The sequence below is a fragment of the Pangasianodon hypophthalmus genome, chromosome 5, assembly GCF_027358585.1.
Source record: "Pangasianodon hypophthalmus isolate fPanHyp1 chromosome 5, fPanHyp1.pri, whole genome shotgun sequence".
Classification (NCBI taxonomy): Eukaryota; Metazoa; Chordata; class Actinopteri; order Siluriformes; family Pangasiidae; genus Pangasianodon; species Pangasianodon hypophthalmus.
Genome location: NC_069714.1, coordinates 18,295,619 through 18,313,465, shown reverse-complemented (window position 1 = coordinate 18,313,465; position 17,847 = coordinate 18,295,619). Strand labels below are relative to the sequence as shown.

General features: G+C 38.5%; 2 protein-coding genes across 2 annotated transcripts in view; one reads left to right on the top strand and one right to left on the bottom strand.

The window, feature by feature from the left end:
* Positions 1-9,056, top strand: part of pde11a (phosphodiesterase 11a) — a 57,027-nt gene extending 47,971 nt beyond the window's left edge. The window contains exon 20 of the mRNA XM_026911916.3: positions 5,656-9,056. Within this exon, the coding sequence (XP_026767717.2) occupies positions 5,656-5,832 (177 nt within the window). The 3' untranslated portion in view covers positions 5,833-9,056. The remainder of the gene's footprint in view (positions 1-5,655) is intronic.
* A 2,236-nt stretch (positions 9,057-11,292) lies between these two features.
* agps (alkylglycerone phosphate synthase) overlaps positions 11,293-17,847 on the bottom strand; it is a 37,247-nt gene continuing 30,692 nt past the window's right edge. Inside the window, exons 18-20 of the mRNA XM_026911937.3 lie at positions 17,374-17,473; positions 17,120-17,177; positions 11,293-12,098 (exon numbers count right to left, since the gene is read on the bottom strand). Coding sequence (XP_026767738.1) covers positions 11,977-12,098; positions 17,120-17,177; positions 17,374-17,473 — 280 coding nt within the window. The 3' untranslated portion in view covers positions 11,293-11,976. The remainder of the gene's footprint in view (positions 12,099-17,119; positions 17,178-17,373; positions 17,474-17,847) is intronic.

Genomic DNA, 17,847 nt, shown 5'->3' with positions numbered 1-17,847 from the left:
ATTATTCACGTCATTATGGCTGGCATTGTGTACAGCAGATTTCATTTTGAGTTCATCAGAATGCTAGTGTAATTAATCTAACTGGATTAAACTTGGTGATTCATTTAACTGAGCATGAAAACTGCTCAGATTGCTCTGCTTACGTACAATACATAGAGACTCTATCTTTGTCCCTCTCATGAACAAAAATAAAGTAGGGGAAATATTTATTGGTTGGTCGCTGACACATTGCAGGTAGTTTTGCCGTCTTATGGGTCTAGTGTCCTTGGTTCCATCGTGAACTCGGGTTACTGTCTGTACAGAGTTTCTGTGCATGTCGTCCCTGTGTCTGGGTGGGTTTCCTCTGGGTTCTCTGGTTTCCGCCCAAAAACATGCCAGTAGGTAGATAAATTGCCCTGAGGTTTGAATGTGTGTGCATAGTGCCCTGTGTTGGACTGACGTCCTGTCCTGGGTGTATTCCCCCCTCACCCCCAGTGTTCCTGAGATAGGCTTTGGATCCACTGTGACCTTGACCCAGATAAAGCAGTTACTAAAAATAAGTAAGTGAGAAATGTTTATTAATGCTGTGATTCATGTGGGAGTCCCAATGATGCAGTGTCCTGTGTATGACCAGACATATACTCCTCATACACACATCTGATTGTGGTTGTGTGTGATAACTCTGTGGCAGAATCTTAGTGTTCTCCTCCAAATGTGTTCAGATAATGTTGAATGGATAGTAATTTAAAATGATTTTCTGAGAACTTTGGATGATAGTGAATATTCACTATTGAATAGAAATGGAAAGGTCAGAACTATTTTTTTTTTTTGCTTACTCCGCTGACACAGTGCACATATAACCACATTAGTTGTTCTCATTCATTATGGTCTGTGTGAGGCCCTGCCTCAGTAGATGCATTGTTAAGATGAAAAAAGGCATTTTAAGGTGAAAATCATTGCATTTGTACTGTGCTTCAGAGCTAAACTTGGATTTGGTTAAACAAGGACTCTGAAAATCTGTAAGGAGAGTTTGACTGTGTGAGGTGACAGGAGTGATGTTCATGTGAATTTGTTCCCTGTTCACCATAGTGCACCGATTTGTAGTGTTGTCAAGTTGCTCAGTCATATTCCCTGGTTTGTTCACTATATTATTACCCATAAGTGCACCATAAATCCAGTGTACCACCAATGTTCACAAGTACCACAATGCATAGTAATTTTTTTTAGCTGAAAATTTACTTGTCAAGATGGATACCTGAAGACATTCAAGTTTGTATATAAATGTTAATAAAAATGTTATTTAATGTCCAGTAAAGCCAACGGGTACTTGTTAGTGGTTTATTTAATACAAAATAATTGCTTCCAGATTTTCTGTATTTTTTTGGTTTCAGTTTACTTGGTACTTTATGTGAAGGAGGATACAATGATTCTTCTGTACACTCACAAATAAGCTTTGTGTGAATTCAGTCTGCTCTCCCACACTGCTGCCCCTATACAGTATATACAGAACTATTAATAGTAAAATAGTCTATATAGTAAATAGTGAACTAGTTTTCGATGGAGTGATTTCACACACATGATAGGGTTGCAGTCTATGAGTGGAAGAAAATCCCATCTCTCTCTTTCTCTCCTCCCATAGTGCTTTCATGTAGAATATTAATCTAATCTAACTTCAAAGTCCATATAACCCTGTCTCACTCTTACTCTCTCTGTTAGTTTGTTGTGGGACACTGTTGGAATCCTGACAAACAGCAGCCATAGCTGCAGGCACCGTTGGACGCTGGCATAGGCAACATGGGCAATTGCCTAGGGCTGTGTTAATACATTGTACTCTGTATAGACGCTCCTGAAATCTTGTGATGTGTCTGTGCGCCCACTGTCCTGCCCCATTAAACATTAGCAGTTGCCACCTGCTGACCTCCCCCCACCCCCAGTCCCATCTCTGTTTGACATCTGAGTGCATTCTGACAATAAATAGTGTAAGAGTGCAAGACATCATCAAAATGGTTAAAAACAAAGCCTTAGCTACAGGAAATCAAATGCAAGCCCCTTCCCCCTGCCTCATTCTCTGCTAAATGAACTCATGACAAAAAGGGAAGAGTGCTTTAAAATGCATAATCAAAAGCACGACTTACAAAAGACATGTCATAGTCCCATATAAAGAATCCCCTATAAGTGAGTAGGATATATGCATCTGTCTACACTCTTAGAAAGCTAGCATCATTAGGGAAACCCTTTAAAGGTGCAATGTGGAACCCTACAACAGAGGGCTTCTCCTTCAGAAACTTTTCAGGAAGCTAAAGCTAATCCTTAAATGGTACTTAATCTAAGTTGTATACATAAATGAAAACCAATTTTAAACCAAAATAATATTAGTAACAAATGTCAAAATATATATTTAAAATACGCTCACCATGCACTTTATTAGGAACACCTGTACACCTGCTCATTCATGCAATTATCCAGGCACATTTTTAACTGTGCCCACTGTAGCCTTAGATTCCAGTTTGTCTGTCAGGAATGGAACCTGATGTGGTCTTCTGCTGTTGTATTTCATCTGCCTCAAGATTTGACAGTGCATTCTGAATTTTGCTTTTCTGTTCACCACAGCTGTAAAGAGTGGTTATTTGAGTTATCCTGTCAACTTGAACCAGTCTATCCATATCATTTTTTGGTCATGTGTGAAAATCCCAGAAGATCAGCAGTTTTGGAAAAAAAATAAATAAAATAAAATAAATAAATAAATATATATATATATATATATATATATATATATATATATATATATATATATATATATATACACACATACACACACACACACACACACACACACACAGACACTGATCAGCCATAAAATTAAAACCACCTGCCTAATATTGTGTAGGTCCCCCTTGTGCCATCAAAACAGCTCTAATGCATCGAGGCATGGACTCCACAAGACCTCTGAAGGTGTGCTGTGGTATCTGGCACCAAATCGTTAGCAGCAGTTCCTTTAAGTCCTGTAAGTTGCGAGGTGGATTCTCCATGTTTGTCCAGCACATCCCACAGATGCTTGATTGGATTGAGAGTCTGGAGAGTCATCACCTTGAACACTTTGTCATGTTCCTCAAACCATTCCTGAACAATTTTTACAGTGTGGCAGGGCGCTGCGATTAGGGAATACTATTGCCATAAAGGTGTGTACTTGGTCTGCGACAATGTTTAGGTAGCTCATACATGTCAAAGTAACATCCACATGAATGCTAGGACCCAAAGTTTTCCAGCAGAGCATTGCTGAGAGCTACACACTGCCTCCGTCAGCTTGCCTTCTTCCCATAGTGCATCCTGGTGCCATCTCTTCGCCAGGTAAACGATGAACACACACAGCCGTCCACATGATGTAAAAGAAAGCATGATTCATCAGACCAGGCCACCTTCTCCCATTGCTCCATGTTCCAGTTCTGCTGGTCACGTGCTCATTGTAGGCACTTTCGGTGGTTGACAGGGGTCAGCATGGGCACTCTGACCGGTCTGCAGCTATGCAAGATGTGATGCACTGTGTGTTCTGACACCTTTCTTTCATAGCCAGCATTAACTTTTTCAGCAATTTGTGCTACAGTAGCTCTTCTGTGGGATCGGACCAGACGGGGCTAGCCTTTGATCCCCATGTGCATCAGTGAGCCTTGGGAGCCCATGTCCCTGTCACTGGTTCACTGGTTGTCCTTCCTTGAACCACTTTTGGTAGTTACTAACCACTGCATACTGGGAACACCCCACAAGACCTGCTGTTTTGGAGATGCTCTGACCTAATCATCTAGCCCTCACACTTTACCCCTTGTCAAAGTCACTCAGATCTTTACGCTTGCCCTTTTTTCATATATATATGTATATATATATATATATATATATATAGAGAGAGAGAGAGAGAGAGTGTGTGTGTGTGTGTGTGCGTGTGTGTGTGTAAAAGTAGAGGAAACAAAAACTACACCACACCCTACATAATACTTTTCACAGTGCAATGATATGATTTTTGTATCTGAGACAGTTCAAGATTTGTTCTCAGAATTTAAAAATCAGTAATTTTATATAAGTAAATTTCTTTTAAAATTGAATGTACACCACTATTAAGTCTGCTTTCATGACACACCAAGCTGAATATGTTTGGTGTTGGTTGGATTGTGTTTCAGTCAGACAATGAAAAGATTTATTCTCAGTTAGTCAGTATTCTTTTCCCAAATCACATGCCAAAAGAAGTAAATTTGAATTTGGAACAACTGCAGAGACAAAGCATGCATGCCTTTGTGCTTTGCCTCCACCTGTTTTTTATGGATGGGAACATGAACAGAGATTAACACAAATAAGCATTGCTGCCAACAAACCCCAGAATACATTTGGTTGTGGTATTATAGTAGTGTTTACTGAGAGGTTGCTTGTGGATCTGAGCCAGGCAGTTAAAGAAGTTAATCATAAATGTGCCTCATATGCTTTACTCCAGCAGTTACATGATAGACTATTGTTTCCAACGAGTTTGTGAGGGTGTTTTAGGTTCTCTCCCTTGGAATTGAGCCAAATAAAAAAAGTCAGCCTGCTTGCTTACAATAAATCTCTCTTTTTTGCTCAAGGGTTCTCTGGATGGTTAACAATCCCCATAATGGACAAACCGAAGAACCCTTATGAACCCTCCTTAGGGTGTAGTGACATTATTTACTATGGCCCTCTTTGGCTCTTAGAATACAGTGCATTTTCCATCAAGGCGGCAATTACTTGAGCATCATATTGAAAAACATTCACATCTCATAGGCGTGTGCATGAGCGTATGGGTATTAGTGTGTGAATTAGTGTGTGAAAGCTGTGAAGTGTGTCACGATACAGGGATGTGAAATGCGAGTTAATTAATGCACTGCGAGAACCCGGGAAGATGCACATCTAATGCATCCCAACTATCAGTGAGGGCATTAATCCTGAGTGACAGAGAAATTGCACCACACTGTATTATAAATTTATAGAATAAATATCAATTATAAATAAGTAGGTTTGGGAGATAAAATCACCTCTGTAAGAAAAAATATTACATCTGCCACCTTGATTTAAAGGCATTTATTAAAACACTGTATAAGGTGTAGGCTGTAGTGTATCCTGCAGGAGATTATATCATGGCCTTATAGTGTCTTTCGCGTCTGTCATTCTTACTTACTACCCAGACATTTATCCTAGGTTTCAGCCTCTGTGTGATAATGACATTTTGGTCCTCCTGGTCTGAGTTCTCAGTTGCTCCTATATAGTTGCTTGGTTTTATTCTATTATCAGTTTAAATGTGATGTTGTTGATGCAGTTAGTGCTGCAGCTTATTCAGCTTCCTGGTGTGGAAGCAGCAGCAAAACCTTATATAATATTTCCTTACATCAATTCAATTCACTTAAATTTTATTTGCATAGATATTGTCACACAGCGGCTCTACAGAAATCCGGATTTAGATTTAGATCCCTTATAAGCAGGCCTGAGGTAAGAAACATGCAAGTAAAAACTCCCTGGGATGACAAAAGGGAACGCATCCTCTTCTGGGTGGCACCAGATAGTGGGATTACAATACCATCTGCCCTAGAAGGCAAACATTTGGCAGCAAAAAACAGACCTGCAATTATTTGTTTGTTTATTATTATTATTTTGATTGTGTGTCTTCTTCTTCCCATTTAGGCTTTTGTGAAACTGAACCCTAAACTCCAGCCAATGATTGACACCATCCAGGCCAATCGTGCCAAGTGGGACGAACTGCACCAGAAGCGGCAGCGCAGCCAAGAACTGATGAATCTCCCCAGCACTACCTGTGGTGGTGACATTGGTGACAATGACATGCCCAAAGCTGCGAGTTAGCTCCTGCCCACAACGCCACATCATGACCTCTGACCTCTAACCTGCAACCCAACCGCAGTGCTGTGCATGTGGGGAGTTTTGGCTCTGCTGCGAGCTTCCAGCTGCTGGAGCAATGATGGTGATCAGATCTCACAGTGCCCCTGCAGGCTGCATGTATGAACTCTCAACACCGGGTGTGAGAGTACCAGGCAGCTGTGACTGAATGTTTCTGTTTGGCCTTGATGTTTTTCTCACCCAGAAAAGTTTCTGAGAATTGTTCTAGACTCAGGAAGAGGCAGTGTCTCTAGAGCTAGAATACTAACATAGATGGTGTATTGTATTAACTGGCCTGCTGTGTTGTTAGGGATGGCTAGGACTGAGCATTGCCACTCTTTATACAGGTTTATTATTATAGTGTAACCAATGAGTGCTGCTTTGATTATACTGAATGAAAACCTTTCAGGAGTGCAGGATCCTCTATTTTGTATTGTACATATTTCATTTGAGGTTATTGTTTATGGGATTGTTATATAGCTTGAGATATGATGTGGGTTTGGGCTCTGTTTTTCACCTGATGTAATTATTATTGGATCAGAGGTTTGCTGAGCTTAAAGGCTCATGGCAATGCTTGCAATGCAGATACAACAGAGTGCTGCTATTTGTGCCTTGGTTAAAATCCTTCATGAAAGATGCATGCAGTCTCCTTCCAGCTTCATAATTATCTAGAGACTATGTTTTATATCATTAAGAGTTGTGCAGCCGGTATGATGTCGTAAAACTCCCTCTGGATTTGTGATGTTGCTGCTTGCGCCTATTTTGGTTCCATTAATTAACTCAGGCGTGGTGTGAGAGGTCCATGCATTACCATAGACAATTTACATTAGCGCACTCATCTATATTCACAATTTACCTTATTAGAGCTGATCCAAGCATTAGTCATATTACTTTGTGAACTGGGGTTCTGAAGTAGTGGACTAAATTGCAGTCATATTATTTTCATGAGCCCAAGCCAATACAGGAAGTACATGTGCCTTTATAAATATTAATAAACCACATTGTCTTCAAGCCAGCTGTGTTTTATGACTTAGAACATCCTGACATCAGCATTGTTGACACTGAAATATTTAGTTGATTTGGTTTAAATCTGCTTTCACTCCTTATGGCGGATATCCAAAAACATCACAGAGTTTTATAGTCTCTTCTATACCTCTCCCAGGACTACTGTCTGAGCAGGAGAGGGACAGAATGCAAAAAAAAATATCTATTACTACTACAATTTAGCTCAAGGTAATGGAAAAAGAGTAAGCACAAGCAAAATACTGGATCAACCTAACCAAAAAATAATACAGATCCAATAACCGAGTTAATGAACTCTGTTACCCTTTGTGCCTGCTGCCATATGGCCACACAATCATAATCCATTCACAGGATACACTGATACTGATGTGCAGGTAATGTCATTCCACGTCAGCCGCAGCTGTGTTTAATCACCTATCAGACTGTTATTCACTAACACAGCTGGACATCCAGTGAGCTGATCACGATTGACTTTACATGACTTAACTATAAATGAATATGCACATAAGAATCCATATTAATCATAAGACTGTCTGGTTTATGTCGCTATAGAAACACTACTCAAAAAGTGCATCCTTCAGTCACTTACATTTATAGCTGCTGAAGAATACTTTTTTTTTTTAATTACAACCACTAAATCTCCTAATTTCTTTTGTATGTAATTGCTCTGAAATGTTTATGCTGTAGCTGTTTTCCTATGATATCTGGTCACAGTTTAAAATTGTGTTGTGGCATTGTGAAAGTGTAGACTGAGGCATTGCAGTGCTCTTTGTGGCATGGATCTTCCTGCTCTTGGGAAATTAACAGAAATAACATGCTAACTGACAATGGGACAAATTTAACTGCATGAGGAAATAACTGCTCTAGATTTAGGGACTGAAGTGACAAATTAACGGCCTCCTTCACTGAGATTTTCATCAGCGTTTTAATGTGCGTGCATGAGTAATGATATTGCACCATAGTGGGGAAAATAGTATAGATTCTGTAATTATTTATTTATTTTTTTTGTTCACATGGCCTGTTTTTTGGGGGTATTATTATTAGTAGTAAATTATCAGTCATCACATTCACATTTCAGATTTTTGTTCATTTTTAAGGGACAGTAAAAACTGAGGTGTCTTTAAAGCATGTTATTTGGAAATGTGTACTGTTCGATTCAAATAAACGTGCTGCTAGTAAACAGACCTTGTGTTGGTTAAATGGGCATCTGCTTGTGAGTGTGTTTTGATTTGCTGCCCACAGAGGATATAATCCTGTAAGATGCAAAAAATCTCTACACTGACCCCATGTGGACAAAGATTTTACTGCAAAGTGGAATAGGCCAATAGCCTAATGTAGTATATGAAAGACAGTGATGAAGAGCATCTTAAGGGTTCTAGGTGTTGTGAATGAAGATGACACACAGGAAATGTTCAAATGCTTTGTTACCCAAGATGCTGTGATGCTTAGGTTAAATATGTAGACTCTTTAACTTAAACTTAAAAATTAAAGCTGCATGCAGTTCTAAGAATTCCTCCATAAATCTTCATTAAAACACGCTGGAAGGTCAGTAATGCAAGAATCACTTTAAACACTCTGGTGATCTTAACACTACAGTGCACTACACTACAGTAGAATGTCAGTGTTTGTTAGAGTTTAATTAAAAATCTCCAAATCAGGTGACAAACTAGTCTTTCTCAAACCACAGCATTCCTTGTACCTTGTGTTTTTATATTATACATTATACAACATATGCAATTAGAAAAAAAGCTAATAGTGATGAGCACTAAATAAATGGTCATTACTATCTGAGGTGATTCTGTATGTGTGTTTCTGTTCTCAGTTTTTGGGAGAAAACTGAGCTTGTAAGGAGGGACTAGAAAGTGCTCGAGCAATTCTAACACTGCCCTAACCTCATGTAGCTGTTAGACTTTACACTTCATGATTCATATAACAAGAACAAAATGCTACCCAATGGTATCCAGGGTGTGTGTTTTCTTTCTTTTTTTTTTTTTAACTGAAAAAGCATAATGGTCAATTTTTTTTTTAAATGTTAATTTATTGCACAAACAGCACTGACAAAATGAATGCCAAGGTTAAACATGTTACCAAGGAAACTAGAAAATGACCAAAGGAGCATCCAGGACATTTGCAGGTAGTGAAATGGCAGGATCAAGCTGCTATGAATGTTCAGAAAATGTTCACAGGGGGGGCAAATAAGCCCCAACATTTCCTTCATTCCATATTTCACAGAGAAAAGTCAGACTGGTTTCAGTAAGTATTTACAACAGCTTCCATTACACTTTATTCACAAAGCAGTGCATGAGAGACTAAGCACTCAGGTGTTGTAAATAGTTTTGTTAATGTCTATATGGGAAAATGATGCATAGAAATCATCACAGGATGGTTGTTTGGATCAGTAGAATGTTATAAAGGCAGAGATTATACAAAAAAAAATAAAATAAAATAAAATGAGGAATTTGACATCAATAACTTTGCATTTTACTCTAGCACCATACAGCAGTATACTAGGAAGGCTTAGGTTCAGCTTAAAAGAAAAATACTCAAGCATTTATTTTTCAATCTAAATTTCTATCTTCCACATTTGTAGTATTCATGTGATTACCACATACAAGTTTGAACATTTTCCCTGCATTGAGAACAGAACTGAATACCTCATTACTCAAATCTCACTTACAACAGACATCTAAAGGCAAATGTTAGGTGCAGCAATGTGGTACTGAACTCATAACTCCAAGCTGATTGGTTTTGGTGCAGATATTGGCCTCAAATGCTGATTCAGTATTGTATCAGATTTGACATATTTTCAAATCCAATCCACCGATGTATTTGTTGCTGCGCAACACAGTATGTTGACTGAGAACACTGATCCTTCATGTGTACATGGGATGCAACTTGTCCTTAAGCATGTCACCTTCATGTCAACGATGTCTTGCATAACTTGATGACAGTCAGTTACTAAAAGATATCAGTATTGGATCAGTGTCAGGTATCAGCTGATATCAAAATGCTGTTACTGGCATGGAACAAGTGACATCAGTGCATCCCTAGTTAGGGCACTAAAAATACTTATTTATTTATTTATTTATTTAAATAAACTGTTCAGTCAAAAGTATTTGAATACTAAGCTCTACATCTGTATAATTATTGTTCCAGAGATACGACTACTGTTTAAAAGGGAAAAATGTGTCACCTACATGACAATGTAGGTTTGATTGTGTATGAGTATCACAAAACCTTCTCTAAAGTGCACGTTTTTAAAGAGAAGTTGTGTTATATATTCACATATTTATTTAGTTTATGGATGGAAAACAATAATTTGAACATCTGCCCTTAGACCTCAAAAAGTGAGTTTTGAATAAAAGGGTTTTTCCATTCTTTTCTCTATACGACTGTCCTGAAATACTTGTTTGTGGTAAATGCACATATGCTACACATTTAGTGGACAGACATTAGGTTGAAAAACACTGGTGTTTTCCTTTAAGGGTGAGAAAGGCGAAGGAGAGAGAGAGAGAGAGAGAGAGAGAGAGAAAGCCAAATCAGTGCAGAAATAGATTTTGATTGAGAAGGCAAATCATAAGTAACGCATAAGTAACAAGAACACAAGACTTGACCCTTACAGACACTAGGAAATCTTGATGCATTCAGACAAACAAACAGACACACACACACACACACACACACACACACACACACACACACACACACACACACACACACACACACACACACACAAGCTGAAAATCCACATGTCTACTTAAAATCCATAGCCAGGCTTCTTTGTGAGCTTGGATAAACATTAGTACTAGATGAAGTGATTAAATTCCTACTATTTACACATCATCTCTTATGTTTTGCATATGTTGTGTTGAAAACAAGACATGAAAATTACAAATTATCATGGTGACTCTTAGATGGTCATTTATAAACAAATATATGCATGTGATATATGACATATATTCATAATTTACAGGTGTATGAATGCATATAGCCAAAGGACTGAAAGGCTAAAAGTCTTTGGTAGGAGGACAGGGGTCTCACACCTTCATTATTAAACATTAACAAACCAAACTAAACTGGTCTATCCAAGTACACCATGATAAAGCTTACTGCACAGAGAGGAAAGAATCAGGAGCATTCACCATGCTAGAGCAAGTTCTCTTAGTCTGTAGGAGCAAGGTGGAACTCCTATGAATGGACATGTTTCCTACAGTTCACATGGAACAGAGACACCTATACAAACATTTCAAAATTGGAAGGGGCTGCAGATAAAACACCTAAATGTACACACAGAGACCTTGACAAAAAGTTGAAAAGGACTGTTAGAAAAGGCAAAAGGGAGATGTACGGAACTGCAGAGGTACAAACGAGCTGTGTGAAGCGACAGCAGACATTTAAATGGGCTTGTTTTTTTTTTTTTTTTTTTTTTTTTTTTAAAAAAGGAGTGAGGTAAAGGAAGGCAAGGCCAACACCCACACAGAGACAGAAAGAGAAGGCACACTGCTTTTAAAAGCACAATGCAGTCAACACTAAAGTAGTGTAACGCACTAACTACACAGGAACATAGCTTCATTTAATATATCAAAAGTTTGATCAAGCCAAAGTTGGCAAGATCAGCAAGAAATGAAAAATGAGTTCAACAGGGAAGCGGGTAAACAAACATCATCTTTATGTAATCAGTGTTTCATAGTCAATTTCCTCGACCTAACTTTCTGTGAAAGGCAACTTCTCATTGGCAGTCGATGGATTTGTGAAGCTGAAAAAATTGCAATAAAAGAATCGGACTCGTCAGACGTCAGGTCTGAACTTTCACCTTTCTCACAGCAGTATGAATGAAATGTGCAAAAGGGACTGGAGAGGGGGTGGGAGGGGACAGAGAGGGCGGGAAGTGTGTAGTCTTGTGCCAAGTTTTGTGGTAAGGTTTTGGAATAGAATTAGATATTGATCAAAAGCTGAAAATAAATCACTGCTTGTATTGCATACATAGAAATTAGCATGTATTATGCCTTAATTCCAATAGAACTATATGTGATTAGAGAGGAAAAAAAGAAAAAAAAAAAAAAAACAGAGCAGGTTTTACGAGTGGTGTTACAGGAGGTTTCTGTTGCCAAATATGTTATTGGGGTCCAAATAGTCCTTTACAGACTTGAGCATGCCCAGACCCACGCTGGAGACAGTCTCCCTCATCCACTCCTTCCGCAGCTTGCCCACTGAAAGAGAAAGAGAGAGAGAGAGAGAGAGAGAGAGAGAGTGTCAGGGTGCATGTGGCAGACGGTTGTGAGCACATCAATCTTGTGTGAGTGAGAGAGTAAGCAGGGGGTGATGGATGTGTTTATGGGGGGCTGGAACGCTGGTGGAACACTCCTGAAACACTGGGAGATGTTTTGCATGGTGTGATTTATGGAGAGCAGCAGACTATCAAACTCATTAAGCTGCCGGTGTTCCCTATGGAGGGGAGCTCGCTACGCTCTGCCTACCTCCCTCACTCCCTGTCTCTCTTCTCCACGTCTCCTCATGTCTGTCTGCTTCCATGAAGCCTGTCAGTTTCTCCCTCATTTTCATTCATGCCCCTCCTATCAGTATCATTTTCTCTTTTTCTATAAAGCCCTCTCTCTTCTCCTTCTCTGCCTAACTTCCTCTCTTTACATTACTGTTATGGTAACAGTAATTTTTGTGAAGATAATCTGGCACACATCCTGACACACACAGGGCCCTAACAATCCTGTTACCTCCCTGCTATGGGCTTATCACAGCTTATCACCTATCAGTGATCATGGTGTTCTGTGACCCGGGATTTAATCCAGCTTTTAACCAAAGCAAAACATATCACGATCATATCATTACATATTGAGAGGGTTATGTAACAAAACAGAAATATACAATACTATACGAGGCTTAAAGGTAGGACTAACTAAAAATTTATTTTCTTCATCCAACCTCATGTATACTTGCAATTTGTCAGAATATTGGTTAAAAACTTGTTATGCTAGAAGCAAAATCATTTTTTTTTTCTGATTTCACTGTTAAGTGTATTGTTCAGCCATAGTGAGTCCAAGTGGGTACAAGTGTGGTTATAGTTTTTTTATTTTATTTATTTATTTATTTATTTTTTATAAATTATTTTAAATTTTTACATTATTTTCAGTTTAATTTGAGTTCTTAAAGTTTATGGTTTCTATCAGATGTATTCTTATTAATTCTAAGTAAACTCTTATCTATTCTAATTAAATTAAGGCGTCAAACTGACATTTTGGGGACATACTACAATTTGTGCAGCTATTTTGGTTCTAATCTTTAGAGAGGAAAAAAAAGCATAAATACATGCTTCACATCGAGTAACATCACTACAACAAAGACTCACAGAGATGCTCTTCTGCCAACTGCTGTTTTCCACACTGAAGTAACACTTGAAAAAAATCAGTCTGTTTTGTTTAGTTATATTTTATTTCATTTTAGCATTTTATTTTATTTTAGTTTAGGTTCACTCTGAGTTTAGTGTAGCTGCCTTTAACATTGAGCAGTGCATAACACACATTAAGGCAGTACTAACAGACAGCACTAATTATTTTGTGGTGGTGTGATCACTATCATTTCCCACCAGTTATACATTCTGCACATTCGCAAACACACACTATTCACACAACCAGCATAGCATGATTTCATCTGGTCAGATGAAGGCTGATATTTGGTAGAGGAGCAGTTGCGGATAGTCCGGCTGGCGACACTACAGTCCAGACTCTCATACACATGCAAATTCAAAAAGGCGCCTTGTACAATAGTAGAGCCTGCTGTTCCTGCCAACCGATCAGTAGCTTCCAACAAGAAACAAAGTAACCTGGTTTATCTATTACTTCCTCTCTCGCTCAGTCCATCTCTCTCAGCCACCCCCCCCCCCCACCCCACCCCCCTTGCCGTCCTCCACTTATCGTCACTATCCCACGTTCCTCAGGGAGAGAAGGAGAAACAGAAGGTGGTGGGGCTGCATCATTGCCTCCATCACAGAGATAATTTACACATCTATCATGTCAATTTCTCCCCATTCTCTCTCTCTCTCTCGTCACTATCTATCTCGCACAGTTATGACCGCACAGCTGGGACAAACAAAACTGCACCGTCAGAAAGAGAGAGAGGCACTGAACAGAGAATGTGTTCCCTCAGGCTGAAAAATCCCAACGTGCTCAGTAAGAGCTCAGAACTCACTGTGTTTGTGCATGTTTGTGTGTAAGAAAAAAGAAATTTGATTTGTGGTATTATTTGCACACTTCTCTAGCACAGTCTGTTCTAACTCTAAAAATCTGTTAAAATCTCAAATTTTTCTAATAACAGAAAATCAGGCTAAATGTCTGAGGGTCCCATTTAAACAATAACAGACAAGCATTGCTGCAGTTGGGGGTTAACAAATAAAATCTATGCCTCACACCCTTTTCGTTATATATAATGCACAGAAGCATAGTGTGGAATGCAGAGTACACTCCTGTACTCCCACAATGCACTGCAATAGGCTACTTTACAAATAACGTAGCCTCATAATACAAAACACTCATAATGTACTTTGTAACTTGTAGGAAATAATGAGCATGGTGCCATTTTGGACATTGGTGCAGGCAGAAACCTGGCAAAGAGCCATGTTATTGCAAAAGGGGCTTGGATAGGATAAATTTGTTAAGAAGTGTGGTCAGGCGTGCTGCCGCAATATCCAATCAAATCAGCTCTTCTCATTCCATTTAAAAACTCAGTGTATATCTGTGGCTTAGCACAGTGACATTTCCACAATGATACACCATTAGATTTCATTTATATGGTAGAAATAACCAGCTTATGGTATAATGTGTTTCCTGTCTTCTTGTGCACTTTCGTGGTTGTTCACTTGTGTGTGAACCTCTTGGACATTATATTAGCTAATTTGTTGTCTTTGTGGTGATTGGCAATAATTTTTGTTAGACATTTTATGGATTCTCTTAATTATAGGAGCTCCTGTGCATAATGACATGTTAACTGTCAGATTCCCATTTATCACATTCATATTGTTTTCTTACATATTAAAATAATTTTGTGGTGTTTAGTTAATTTATGTTGAAGTCAGTTAACAAAAATAATCCATCCAGAAAAAAAGGGGTACAAAAAATAAGACAGGACTCTAACCCTAAAGGCAGAAAAATACCATTTTGACAGCATATGGCAATGCAAGGGCAATTTTTGGAAAAATGTGGTTATGAAACTCCCAATGTACTGGCAGATTTTGAATGTTACACCCAGTGCTGGGTTTGTCCACCAAAGTCAGCGGAGGTGAGTTTATTTCTGGTCATGGAAAAAAACAACTGGGTAAAAAGAGGAAATAAACATTTCACATGCCAGTGTTATACTACTAAGGGTGAATAAACAGTTTATGCATGTCTAATCTAATAAAAAAAGCCTGGGTTATAGCTTGAGTGAAAGCCAGTACAAGAATACTATAAAATATAGCTGGGCCATGTGACTAACAGCTCATATATGACTGAGTAAAGCATTACATTCACCTTTTGTTATAATTTAATTCTATGCACAGGGTTCTCAATAATTTATGCAGTATGAACACAGATCATTTTAGTAGAAGGTACTTTCTTATACTTATTCAGCTACTTGGCTGTGCATAGACATCATATTAACAAATTAAGACCGTGTTCATTTCAGATGCTCCACAGTTAAATTGGTTTAGATCAGTGGTGGAAATCACAAGCCATTCTGATCAAAATGTTAATTATTGATTAATAATAATAATAATCATTATTATTATGCCCCCTCATCCTCTTCTCCTAATAATAATAATAATCATTATTATTATTACTGATAAACTATTATTCCTACAATTATTAGCCTGTTTAACTGCTCACTTGAATTTAATGAGTTTAATCCAAACCCAACCTAAGCAACAATTAGGTCTATAAATAATTTACAAATAAGGAATAGTAAGCCTAAAATTTGAATAGTTTATAAAAATAAATCTGTCCTTAGAGGGTCTGTGGAAATTTTATATAAACGAGGTCTCTGGGCGGGAAAAAAAAACACAAACAAAAAAAAAACCGTTTGGGAACCACCCCTGGTTTAGAGGACGTACAGAATAAACCCAATATAGGACAGGCCGAAATGCTGCTGTTCTCGGCCCTGAAACACACACGCACCTGCGGAAATACACTATCTACCTATATACCACTGTTCCTGAGCCGGGCTGTGTGTATGAGAGTAAGGATGAGAGTGCCTCAGGGTGCTTTTGGATGTGTATGCATGGGATGCAATTTACAAATATGTGTGTCTCTGTATTCATTGGTCTGACCTCCAGTAAACACAAGTTGGTAAAGTGTGTATTTCCACTATGTGCCCTCCCACCTCGCTGGTCCAGACTACATCTGTTTTCTTTGCCTCCTTCTCTCTCTCTCTCTCTCTCTCTCTCTCTCTCTCACACACACACAAACACACACATCATTTATCATGCTGTGATTGTGGGCAGACAAAGCAGGCTGTCGGCAGCCAGATAGCACTGTGCTACTGCTATTAATCACAATTACACAGAACAGTTCACATGCACAACCACATGCACAACCACACAGACACACATACACACACACCTAAATTCTCCTCTCTTCATAGCTCCTTTCCCTGTTTCAGCAGTTTCATGCCCCCTCATCCTCTTCTCCTCTGTGGGTCACACTTTCATTTCCCCAACATCACCAGAAGCTTTTTATTAGCCATATTTTCATTTGTCACACACCCCCACTGCCCATGGGGGGGCATGAGTTTGATATCAGGGAGGTTGTGTGAGTGTGAGTGTGAGTGTGTTGTGTATATGTGTGTGATGGTCGTGATTAATGTGTTTAGTGATGTATGGCTAACAGCAGGTAGATAGTAATATAGATAAAGTCACAGTTTCAGCTACACCCCAGAGCTTTATGAGACCCACTGAGGAAGCCCATTGTGTTTCCTTTCAGTTTTGTTCTCAGCAAACAGCAGAAATGTTCACTGAAATCTATTTTAACACCTCAGTTGAAATATTAAAATCGAATGATCTAAAACTCTAAAATCTACTAATCTAATGATCTAATGCTTTCATTCTACTTTTGTTAAGAGCATCATATTGTCAGGTTAGCAATATAACCTTACACTTCTTTACTAAGCTGCTTGATCCGCTTGACAAGTGAAACATTACAAAGTTCAGAGAGGTATGAGTGTTTTGATTGAGGGTGTATGGAAATATTACCTCCGTGATGGTGACTCAGGCTTCCTGCATTGGCTAGAATCTCCTCTCGGGCTGCGTGCTGCACAAAAGAGCAATAAAAGTTCATGGATCATTTCTGTTCTGGACCAGTGGAGCAAAGTTTTCCATCCTGCCATCAAGGACTATTCAGACAAACTAGTCTGAACAGGGTACATATTATGTTAAAAGTACTGTAAAGCATTGACAGTTTCTCTAACATAAACAAAAAAGCAGTGAATAATATGTTGTCTTATTACCTCCACTTGCTCATAGACGTGTATTGGATCACTGAGACCTCTATAGTTGAAGGCAAAGTAGAAATACACACAGGCACCAGCGTCATAGGTCTGTGTTACCCTGAGGGTGAGAAAGAATGGGGGAAAAAAATTAAAGAACAAAAAAAAGCAAGAAATGAAAAAAAGCAATGAGGGGAAAAAGGGAAAAGAACAAATAAGAAAGAAAGAAAGAAAGAAAAAGAAAGAAAGAAAGAAGACAAAAGAAAGATAGGAAGAAAGAAAGGAAGGAAGAAGGTAAATTAAATTGACTTCTGAAGTTATTCAATATGAATAATTACATTTTTTTTGTTTTGTGAGAAGTTCAATGATTTAATAAGTACATAATAACCAATAAAATAACTTACACTTATGCTAAATGGCACTGTCACCATAACCACACTCCTTCAGCTTTTTGTTTGAGTGAAATAGCATTAGTGTGGCATTTTTGTATTTTAA